This window comes from Camelus ferus, chromosome 19 (assembly GCF_009834535.1).
Source record: "Camelus ferus isolate YT-003-E chromosome 19, BCGSAC_Cfer_1.0, whole genome shotgun sequence".
Classification (NCBI taxonomy): Eukaryota; Metazoa; Chordata; class Mammalia; order Artiodactyla; family Camelidae; genus Camelus; species Camelus ferus.
The window spans coordinates 36,486,848-36,498,565 of NC_045714.1; the positions used below are offsets into that span (position 1 = coordinate 36,486,848).

The 11,718-nt window shown below is 45.7% G+C and overlaps 1 protein-coding gene across 1 annotated transcript; it reads left to right on the plus strand.

Annotated features, from left to right (window-relative positions):
- Nucleotides 1-582: 582 nt before the first annotated feature.
- Nucleotides 583-9,430, plus strand: BPIFA2 (BPI fold containing family A member 2). The gene is made up of 7 exons (XM_006179271.2): nucleotides 583-739; nucleotides 2,461-2,605; nucleotides 3,210-3,317; nucleotides 4,252-4,404; nucleotides 6,577-6,658; nucleotides 8,712-8,795; nucleotides 9,344-9,430. The coding sequence occupies exons 1-7, from the start codon at nucleotides 583-585 to the stop codon at nucleotides 9,428-9,430; spliced, it is 816 nt and encodes a 271-aa protein (XP_006179333.2).
- Nucleotides 9,431-11,718: the final 2,288 nt, after the last annotated feature.

An 11,718-nucleotide genomic window follows, 5' to 3' on the forward strand; every position in this document is an offset into this window, starting at 1 on the left:
AATCTTTCTTTGTTGTGTCATATGAGGTGCAGGCCTTTTACTATGGGCTGGCAATTCAACAGGGAAGTAAGTCACAGTCCCTCTCTGAGAAGTTCGCAGCCTGTTGGGAAAGGCAGACAAGTCGTCACTAGTTTGTACCCAAGGCTCTGATCAGAGAATGAAGGCAGCAGGATGGTGGGGAGGGGCTCCTCACCTAGGCTCTGGGGAGGGGCCTTGAGTGGGCTTCATAGAGGGCATGAAGTCTTACTGAGCTGGAGGGTCAGTAGGAAGTGACTTAGGTAAAAATGCAAAAAAGACGGAAATGTGCTGGCAGAGAAGCCAGCATGTGCAAGGGGCCTCTGTGTAAAAAGCATTGACTTGGAGTCAAGTATGGCTCTTCAAATCGCAGCTCCTCCACTTACTTGCTGGGCACATTGCTCCAGCTTTCTGACCTGGGCTGCCCATCTGTAAGAGAGGAGATAACCACATCTATCTTAGAGGACCATAAAGTGTAAGAGTGATAGGTGCTTATCAGAGATCCTTTTTCCTTATGGGTAATTCTCATTCCTGTTCCTCCCATGATCTTCCAGATATCAGGACAAGATGTTTCAGCTTTGGAAACTTGTTCTCTTGTGCGGCCTGCTCACAGGGACCTCAGCGTCCTTTCTTGATCATCTTCTCAAAGACTTGAATACTGCTGTGAACAACCTGGAATCTGCTCTTGATAAAGGACTTGAGACCGTTGACAATAGGCTTGAACGTGAGTCAGCAAGTGTGGTTTACTGAGAAAGGTGGCTTTTTGGTCCCTGGTTCATTCATTTATTATTTTTCTAGAAACAAGCAATGTTTAAATGAATGTCATTTTATGTATTACATCATGGTAAACTTTTCCAATATATGCATAAGATAAATTCCTAACAGTGAGATTTCAAAAGGTATGCACATTTTAAATGATAGCAGACATTGACAAATAATCCCCTGTGTTAACATTTTCCCCAATAGTCTGCAAGAATATCTTTTTTTCTACTCCCTTAACACCACTGGTACAGACAACTTAAATATTTTGCCAGTCTCATAGTTGAAATGTTATAATTCATTTCACTTAGCATTTTTCTAACTATGAAAGAAGTCACTTACTTTCATATTTTATTAGCCATTTGCATATTTTAAATTAAATATTTTGTTTCTATTTTTAGCATATTCCTTGGTTGGGTTGTTCAATTTTCTTATTGATTTGTATTAACTAATTGGAAATTGGGCCCTACCTAGCCTAGGTAGCTTTAAATCTAACTACATTTATATTTAATCATATCTCCGTTTATTTCTGATTTCTTAAAAGAACTTGGCCTTTTTTTTTTTTTTTTTTTCATTTTCTGGAAACATTAGCAGCACACTGACAAACATTCTGTATAAGAGAAAGTAATTTTTGTAAATGGCTGCCTTTCAAACCTTGCCAGGGCGTAGGCAGCCTTCAAAGATACAGAAGGGACCCACTTTCTAATTTCATTGCTAATAAAACTGAGCTTCAAAATAGAAGAGTCTGGATCAAGGTCACCTAGTAAATTATAGGACCAGATGTAGTTTTATTTAAATTGGCATTCTCTGTTTGCATCAGTCTAACTAGGTAGATGTAGTCCATTGCAGAGCCAAGTTGCAGTGTTATGATTATGTCTTTTCTTGTAGTCTTTTGTTTTTCCTTGAGATAGTTATCGCCTTGCTGTTTCTCATTTGAATTATTTTCTACACATATATTCTTTTTTAAAATTTTTATTTTTAATTGAAATGTAGTCAATTTACAATGTTAGTTTCAGGTGTACAGCAAAGCAATTCAGTTTTACATATGCATACATATATATACATACATATTTTTTCAGATTCTTTTCCATTACAGCTCATTACAAGAACGTATATTCTTAATTCTTTTCAAATGTGCCATTCTACATCTGCCATGTCATTTATTCTGTCAAATCCCTCTTTTCTCTGAAGACCCCCGTTGGAAAAATCTGTCCTCCTGCTCCTGTGTGAATCATTGCTTTCTAGGCCTGCAGCAAAGCCGTCATCCAGGGACTCCCATTTTCCACTTTCAGGAGTTAGAGCCATATTTTTTCCTTGATTCTAGATTTTCCATTTCTTTTAGTTTATTTCATTTGTGTCACCATCTCATTAGAGCAACAGAACCCCAGGTCACTCCTAGGAGCTGGTGTACGATCAGTGGATGGATTGCTTTGTTGATGAATGATGAGTCTATATTAATATGAAGGCAGCAGGAAGGAAGAAGGTCTCCCTAGCTGTGTGACTTTAGGCACATTTCTTAACCTTTTGATCCTTTATTTCTTCATCTGAAAGTGCAGGTAATAATATAGACCTCACAGAGTCGTTGCAAAGGTTAAAGAAATAACACAGTCAAATAGTCTCACTTAGTATCTGGTACACAGTAGCTGCTTCGTTGTGTGTAACGCTAAATGGAGATTGTTTTTGCAGCTATTACCCAGGAGTTGAAGGCCGAATTGGGGGTACTCCAGGAAACCAAGTCTTCACAAGAGGTCAACCAGAAGATCGAGAATGTTGAGACCTTGTTGAATGACGTCTTTGCTACTGTTTTTCAAATTGTGGAAACGATTACAGGGTGAGTTGGTGCTTCATGGTGGAGATCTTTGCTCCAAGAAAAGAGAATACATATCTTTGGGGAGGTAAGTTCAAGATCAAAGACAGAAAGGTGAATAAACCTTGTGTGTCCCTGCAGAGTTTGGGTAAATTAGAGGCCGAGCTGCAGGGCCCACCTAGGCATCTCATGGGTTTGGGGTTCCACAGTCTGTGACTTCAGGGTCAGGATGAAGGTTCTCTTCACTCTTACCTCTACCTATTTGCTGAGGTCTAAAATGCTGAGTGTAAAAGTCTGAATCCCCTCAGGAAAGAGGAAACTAGAATTCACACCATGTAGGAGGCCTCATACATGGAGTTTTGGAGTCAAACAGTTCTGGGTTCAAATTCTGCCTTTGGCACATATTCACTCTTGGAGTCTTGGGGGAAATCACACCTGTCTGAGCCTCAGTATGCTGTGCCATCAAATGAAGAGAATCCAAGAATCCAAACTCTAAACAGGGCTGTCGCGAAGACCAAAGAAGGCAAGGTCAGTGAGGCTCAAAGGCTGAGCACAACGCTGGCATAGAGAAGTGCCCAGCAAAGGCTGTCACGAGAGGTGACAAGAGTGAATTGTGGTTTTTGAACAGGTTGAAAATCAGTGACATCAGCATCCTGGATATCGAACCCGAACTGACTTCTGATGGCAATGGCGTTATCCTGAGGATTCCCGCCACCTTTAACATCTCCCTGACCCTGTGAGTACCGTTAGAATCTGAGACTTGGTAGTTTAGCATGGCTGATGGTTCACCAATCTGGAATCAGGCACTTTTCCACACTGCCTGCCTCCGTCTCCCCATCTGTAAAAGAAGGGGACCTTTCCAACTCTAAAATCCCAACCTTTAAAATGTTTCAATAAAGGCTGACCATAATGAAATCTCTGTTTTAAAAAATCCTCCATGAAGTATATTTCTGAAATCATAACATTTACCTAATTATGAAATTTGAAAAATTGAGAAGAGAGGAACATTTATAACTTTTTGGGCAAAGTATCCTCCAGCATTATTTTGTATCTCGAGATTCTCTTTAAATATGAGGGACCAGTATGGATAAATGCATAGAGTATTGTACAGTATATAATAACAGGCATGTGAAAACCATATGAAAATATAATTTTAAATATTTAAATTACTTTAAAAGATATAAAAAGATAAGAAGATGAGCATATGTGGAAGAGTCTTTATAAATTAAATGCACTGTGATTGCATCATTCATTAGCTATGAGATCTCTGGGTAGTTATTTAACCTAGCTATACCAAATATTTCCTCATTCTGAAAATAGAGATAATAATAGTACTTTTCCCTCATGGTGTTGTTGCAATGATTAAATGGATTAATCCAGGTCAAATAATTTGTCAAAAGAGCCTAACGTATAATTTGTGCTCAATAAATGTTAACTATTTTTATTTTAATTATCAGTGTGATACTGTATAGACATTTCACATGAACCAAACCCATGTGGCCCAGGTGAAGAAGCTCCCAATGTAAATATGTAAACTCCATAAAGAATATAGACAATATTAACATTATCTGTGGATATCCCATACAATGCCCACACAGATAGAGGCACTCACGTGGGCAACATGAAGGGACTTCCAGACCTCTGTTCACTGTGAATCTTGTTTCCTGCAGGCCTCTTTTGGGCAAGATCGCCGACCTGAGTGCTTCCTTTGACCTCCTGACTACTGTCACAGTTGAAACTGATGCCGAGACCGGGGTCTCCACGGTGGTCATGGGGGAATGCACTGTCGATTTATCCAACTTCTCACTCACCTTGCTAGACAGGTCAGGCCCACCCAATCTCAGCCGAGCTGGCTCCCAGGGGAGTTGGGGACCCCTCATTTCAGCCTATTCCTATGCCTGGGAGGTGGCATAGGGTGGTGAAAAGAGTTCAGACTCTGGAGTCAGGCAGATTTTGGTCCAAAAACCAGCTTTGCCACTAACTTGTGACTTTGTAATCATTTTAGCCTCTCTGAGCTGCAGTTTTCATATCTGTAAACTGATATGAAATGTAAAATGATAATAATACCTATTCACAGGCTACTGAGCTGACCAGATGAGATATGCAAGTGTTCGGCATACAGCCCGGCACATACTAAGCCCTCAGGAATAATAATGTCCATGCTGATGTTCTGTCTCCTTCTTCTTCCCCTTACTGAGACAGGAGTGTTGACCTTTCCAGCCGTAACCGTGAATTTGCCTATTTCACCTTTTAGCCTTACCCGTTTTTGCTTCATGCTTTTTGAAGCTCTGTCATTAGGTGAATGCACATTTAGCGTTGTTATGTCTTCTTGAGGAATTGACCCATTTATCATTATATAATGTCCCTCAGTAACAATAACAACAATAATAAACTGTATTTACCTTCTTGCTTCCAGTGAAGAAGGGAGAAGAGACGTAAATGCCTACCATGGGCTTTAATTTCAGACTGTCCCCAGCCATCCTCCACCCCCTGGAAAATTCCCAAAATGAGATCTGAAGACTTAATCCTCTCCATTTAAATCATTGATCCCTGTTAATCCATAAAATTTACATCTTAAAATGTGTGCTTGAAACAGCATGTTTGGCCCAGGGAAGAGGGTGGAGGGAGAAAGGTTGACCTTGACCATGGCTAAGAGAGGAAAAATGGTCTGAAGCTGAAGGCTGGGGCAGGTTGGCTTTGGAAGGGCACAAGGCTGAGCCATGAGCAGAGGTCAATCCATCCACCAAGGACTCTGATCACAGGTGGCCTAAAGACCTCCCCAAACTGAAAAAAGTCTATTATCACTTGGAAAGGCTGGGATGTGAGTCCAAACATCTGAGCCCTGCTGGACACTGCCTTGCTTATACCCCCAGGGAATTCATCCTGCCCCTCTGGGTCTCAGTGTCCATATCTGTAATATGGTATTCCACTCTGCCGCTCCAAGTCGTCTCAGGGCCTTTCTTTCCACTTCAGATGGAATCCTACGCCCTCTCTGCTTGGTCTGAAGCCACTGTTAAATCACTGCATCCTCCCTCTTGCTCACTCTGCTCTAGACACATTAGCCTTTGCTCTATGTTTTGGACAAGCTCTTCCCCATTCCAGGACCTGCACCCGGGCTGCTCTGGCTACCTTGAACACCTTTCCCCCATCGCATCTCAATGTACTTCTCATCCTTCAGGGTATAAAACGAGGCTCCTCCTATTCTCTCCTGTAAGGGTCTACTCTTGCCCTTCTGAGTACTTGTCACAAGCTGTCATATATTTAATTGTACATTTACTTCATTTATTCTTTCAGCCAGAAATATATTGAGCATCTGCTACATGCCAGGCAGGCACCCTTCTGAGCTCTGGAGAATTTATTGATGGTGACAGACAAAGACCCTGTTCTCGTGGACCTTATTCTCTTGAGGGAAAGGCAGACAGATGAACATTCAGTCCAACAATAAAGAGGCCACAAGGAAGATGTCAGGTTGCAATGATCCCTGGACAGAGCAGCACACTTAACAGGGCACTATGATACAAAGCCCTCCCTTTGGCGAGCAGTCAGAGAGGGCTGCCTTGAGGAGGTGACAGCTATGTTGAGAGCTGAAACTGGAAAGTCAGCCTTAGCACAACTTACATAATATTTAGGATCCTAGTTAGAAGCTGCTTGTGCTTTGCTCATCCTTGTGTCCCCAGCCTTGCTTGGTTCCTGGCACATAGTTAGTACCCTATAAATCTGTGTTGAATGAATGGATGGATGGATGGGTAGATGGATGGATGGGTGGGACAGATGGATGGATGGATGGATGAGGTCTCCAGGTTGTGATAAGGCTTTCATGAGGTACTGGGGTGGCCTGCTGGTCAGACATAGGGTTCTAAGTGACAATCGCCCTGTATAGAAGCTGAAGTCATCTGACTTCAAGGTGTTCCACCATCTCCCACCCTCTTCTCATCTCACCTGCTTGGCTGCTCTGCCAACTCAACTGTGCTTTATCAATTTCCTTTCTTTTCTAGCCGACTTCCACTGGTCAGCAGAATCGTGGACACCCTGACCAAAGACCTGAGAAAGATCGTGTCCCTCGTAGTGCAGAAGGAGGTGAGTCCCCCACTCCTGGGGGCCCAGAGCCAGGCCTGGTGGAGGGCAGGTGTGACATTCACAGGCCTGGCTCTACTCTCTGACATCTTTCCTTCTGAGGTGCAGACTTCTCCTTGGGCTGTCAGCTGGTACCTCCCGTCTTTTACTCAGCCTGGAGTGGGGAGGAGGGGAGCAAGGATTTAACATTAGCTGAAATCACTGAGTCCCACACTTGAACCATTTGTGACACCCATATACTGCCAATATGCCTTTTAGCAAATATTTTCATTTAATCAACACAATTTTATGTAAATTTATTTAAATGCATTTATTTTTTAAATCTTACATCCCTATCATAAACAGAAATTAATATCACTTATCATGTAATTTAAAAATAAGCATAGACCTATAAAATAGGTTTTTTCATCTGTGCATCACCCAAAACTATTTGTACCAGGTGCAAGTTTCCTAAGTATCATGCAAAACCGCATGTGCTATGTGCCTAAAATTCCAGAGATTTTAAATTAGTCACTCTGGAAGGGGACTGGGAATCTGGGTTTATGCGGAGAAATCCTCCAGGGGGCTGGCTCTGTGATTCACTGAACTGGAGGGTCACTACTCAAAGTGTGGTCCTCCCACCAGCCGCACTGCCCTCACCTGGGCACTTGTTAGAAATGCAGGCTCTCAGGTCCCACCCCAGACCTGCTGAATGAAGAACATGCATTTTAACGAGATCCTCAGGACTTGTTTGCTCACAAAATCGTAAGGAACACTTCACTATAGTTCCTAGGGCCTATCTGACTCTTTAAAATTCCAAAGTTCCAAAGTTCGAGGTTTCTAAGAATGTAGGGTTCTGGGATGTGCAGTCTAAATTCTTAAAGTTCTAGGATCCTAATGTTCTAAGGGAATCTAGCATCCTGTGGTTCTCAGATTTGGGCCTTCTAGGTTTCCATTGTTCTAGAATCCTAACAGTCAAAAGTTTTAAGACCCCAAGTAGGGAGCATCTCTGCGGGTGGCAGGCAGTGTGCTCCCAGCGGATAATGATCAGTTCCCTTCCTTTTCTCTCTCCTTCCTTCCCGTCCTCTCTCCTTCCTTCTTTCTCCGCATCTTTCTCTCTGTCTCTCTCCCTTGCTTCCTGTGGTCCTCAGTTGTGCCCAGAGATCCAAACCCTCGTCGAAGACCTGGATGTGAATTTTGTTAACGAGATCATCGGTAGGTCAGGGCCTGGGGAAGCGGGCGCGTTGCCTCTGCAGACTTCCAAGGGCAGGCATGCAGCTCCACGCCTGCACCACAGGCAGGTCTGGTCAGGGGACCCTGGAGAAGCTGAGGACCCACCATCCTGAGCAAGTCGGGAGAGTGCGGCTGGAGGAGTCCCTGCAGAAGTGAGGGCATTCTGTAGGCCTCTGAGAGCTCCCTATAGTTCTGCTTCATTAAACCTGCAGAGCCTGCTGGGCAGAATGATGCGAGAAAGAAGATGGGGCAGCTCTGGGTTCAAACACTTGGCAACTGCGGGGTCCTTGTCAAGTGGCTCTGCCTCTCTGAGCCTCGGTTTCCTCCCAAGTGAGACGAGATTGCGGGGTTAGTGAGTGGATTGAAAGAAAAGACATAAAGAACCTAATATCCAGGGGTCCTTGCTGATAAACTCCGCCCCTTCTCCTTCCCTTCCTATGAGGATTTGTGGCTTCTCCTCCAGGAGCCTCCAGGGTTCCTTTGACCTTTGGGTCTCCAGGCCTGCCTGGGGTGGCTGCGACCATGAGGCAACACAAATAGGGTAAGGGCAGGGTCCTAGAGGTGGCCCTTCTCAGAAACAGCCACAGGCCCAGTTCCTTGGGCAAGCACTCTGCTTCCCATAAACCATCTCATTGGAACCTTGCAATGATCCTTGCAATGTGGGTGGTACTCTCAGCATACCCATTCTACAGATGAACAAATAAGGCTCAGAGGTGAAGTGACATGCCAGAGGTCCCATGGCTGTCGGGCTGACCCACTGGAGAGTGGCAGCCACTGGGGTCCGGTTTCTATTCAGCTTTCCGGTGGTGGAGACTGAGCCCTGCTCCTGATTTTGTTCCTTCAGCTGAACTTCAAGAGGAGAACCAGCAGCCACAAGGCGAAACTGAAGCTGGTGTATGAAGAAACCCGCTGTGATGTCCGCCTGCTGGTGAGGGCCGGGCTCTGAGCTGAGCAAGGATGAGGGCCCTCCACAGGGGCCTGAGGGGAAGCAGAAACAGACTAGGCCCTGGTGATTCATCTTGGTCATAGACCGAGCCCTGAGCCTTCATCACATACCCAGACTGGGCTCTGATTCTGGTCCCTAACTGAACCCGTAACATAGTGAGACTAAGCCTTGATTCCAGTAGTTGACTGAGCCCTGATGTTGGTCCCACATTGAGACCCAACCCTGATCTCAGTCAGATCCACGATCTTGATCACAGACTGAGCCCTAACCTTGAGTCATCCCGGCCTCTGATCAGCCTTTTCACATCTGCCGTGGTTCCTAAGGTGAGGTCATGGGAGGAGGAGAGGACGAGGATGGGTCAGTGCCAGGTGCCAGGGAAAGACCCTAAACCACAGATGTCAGTCCCTCTTAGACTTAGACCTTGCAGGGTGTCATGGGAAAGAGCTTGGGCAGCCGTGAATGGCAGGTGCCGGTAAGGGCCCCCCCTCCCCCCGCTGTCCCTGCCCTCTCCCCCTGTGGTGTCATTCCAGACTGGTTCCAGAGGCTTGACTGAATTCTCTTTTACCAGCTCCCTAGGGGACGGTGCTGCCACCGATCCAACCCAGGGGAAAGCCTGAGCCGGCTCGAAGGACGCCTTTCAGGTGCTCCTCCTCACGGCTGGGACAGCAGCCCCTGTGCTTATTCGCTCTACCCCCAGCAATTCAAAAAAAAAGCATTTCTGCACCTCCTGTGTGGCCTGCTTATTCCTTGCATGGGGATTTGGGCAGAGGCAAGTTATGTGCCACTGGGGCAGCAGAGCCTGGAGCCAAAGCTGGAAGGGACATTTGGGATTATCCAGCCCCACGTTATTGTCTTCCAAACACAGACACTGAGGCCCAAATGGGCAAGAAACTGACCCAAGGTCACGTAAAGACAGCATCACTCTGCCCCTGCTAACACGACACCATCGTGGTGGGCTGCCTTCGCCAGCACACATGACCTCGTTTATTCCTCACAACATCCTTATGCTGGGAGACACTGGTCTTGTCCCTATCTGACAGATGAGAAAACTGAGGCTCATAGAGGCGAAGTGACTCATTGAGGTCACAGAGTAGCAAGTGGCAGGCCAGGATTTAAACCCACAGCCCTAAGAGGTGACTTGCTGGCTCTCAGATCACCTCTCCCCAGCCCCAACCAGGTCCCACTCTCCTGGCCCCGCTCTCTCCCACCCAGGACTGATGGGATCTATCAAGGGATTCTTTCTCTGCAACAAGCAAGCCCTCAGTTTCCCCTCTGCCCTGGAGTGAGGAGGACGGTGCCCCTTACTCACAACTGCATTCACCCCTGCAGAGGTGTGACGCGGGCTGTGGCCTCAGGTTCCCAGCAGCCCCTCCTTTCCCGGAGGGCCTCTGACTTTCCTGGCAAAAGGCCCAGGGACCCTTTTCCCATTGTGCCAAGCAGCCATCTCGGTACACAACTCTGTGAAGGAAGGACCACTTCAGTGTTCTCACGAGGGGAGCAAAGTCAGGAACGACCTAGGTCTCCACCTCAGTGACATCCCTCTCTCACTCTTCTTATTTGTCTCTGCCCCCCAAGCCTGTGAGCTCCTGAAGGGCAGGTACCTCCCTCTTCTCAGCTGCTCCAGCACCCAGCAAAGGGCCAGACGCAACAGGCATTAACCAATGTTGAATGAATGAATGAATGATTCGCTTTTTAACTGTACACAGTCAGATGCCATCTCCAGGACAGCTGAGTGGGTGGTGAAAAGGAAAATTCTCGCAACCCAGAATTGGGGGTATATCGGAGACTTGTCATTATTTTCTGGTAACCAGAGCCAGTTGGGACAAAAGTGGCCATGGCCACTCGGCCCCACTGGTGACTGATGTGGCCAATGAAGGGAAAAGGGGACAGGTGGAGAAGGGAGGGAGCATTCTCCAGCTGTGATCCTGGCATTCTCAGGACCAGCTCTGGCTCCTCACCCACCCGGCACAGACCCCAAAGAGGGGTGAAGATTTCCTGGAGGCAGTGACACCCCATGAAGGAGGCTTCAGGGAGGAGAAGGATGCTTTGAGAGGGTGAGAGGCTGTCTGCCATAAGGAAACATATAGGACAAAAACAAAACCTGAGCGGACTTTGAGTCATCCAGAAACCCGAGTGCCAAACTCTAGTGCAGACTCTTTTGAAGGCTTAATCCAGTTAAGTAAATGCTGGATCTCTTCAATGTTTGCACATTCCTTCAGGATAATGTCTCAGGATCAAAATTATTACCTCTATGCCTTGGAGCATTTTATGACCCCAAGAATACATCACAAAATTATCTACCAAACCGGATCTTTCCTATTTACACTACGATGGCAGAGTATATACATTTCACCATGTATTTGCCAGTTGATAGACACTTTAAAAAATATATTTGCTCTTCAAATGACGAGAGAATAAACTTCATTACATTGGAATAGCCAAAGATCACAAATTAGGAGAGTCAATTTTTACATCAATTCAATAGACTATTTTCTGAACTTTAAAAAAAACTGAGAAATACTTGTGTTTTATAGCTGGGTGAAAATACAGATGCTGGAACTCTGTTTAGTTGGAATTATAAAGATGCAAAAAACCGAACGGGGTGGGGGGACTGAAAAGTGATGCTGAAATTTGACAAAAGTTCATTTGTTAGAGGTGACTCTTATTTCTGTGTTAAAGTTTATGCAAGAAATAAAAAGGATTTTCAAAAAGTAGGAAGATGGCTGAGTGTCTAGGTTAAGTCAAGCCCCCTGCAGGGTGACGGAAGCGGTACCTCTCCGGGCCAGCACAGGCCACAGTGAGGGCCCTCCTGGGTGTGCAGCACCTATGGAAGGGGCTGGGCAGGGAGAGACCAGGACCTGCTCCTGCCTCCAGGAAGGCACACAGCCTCCTGGGGGAGCGGGTT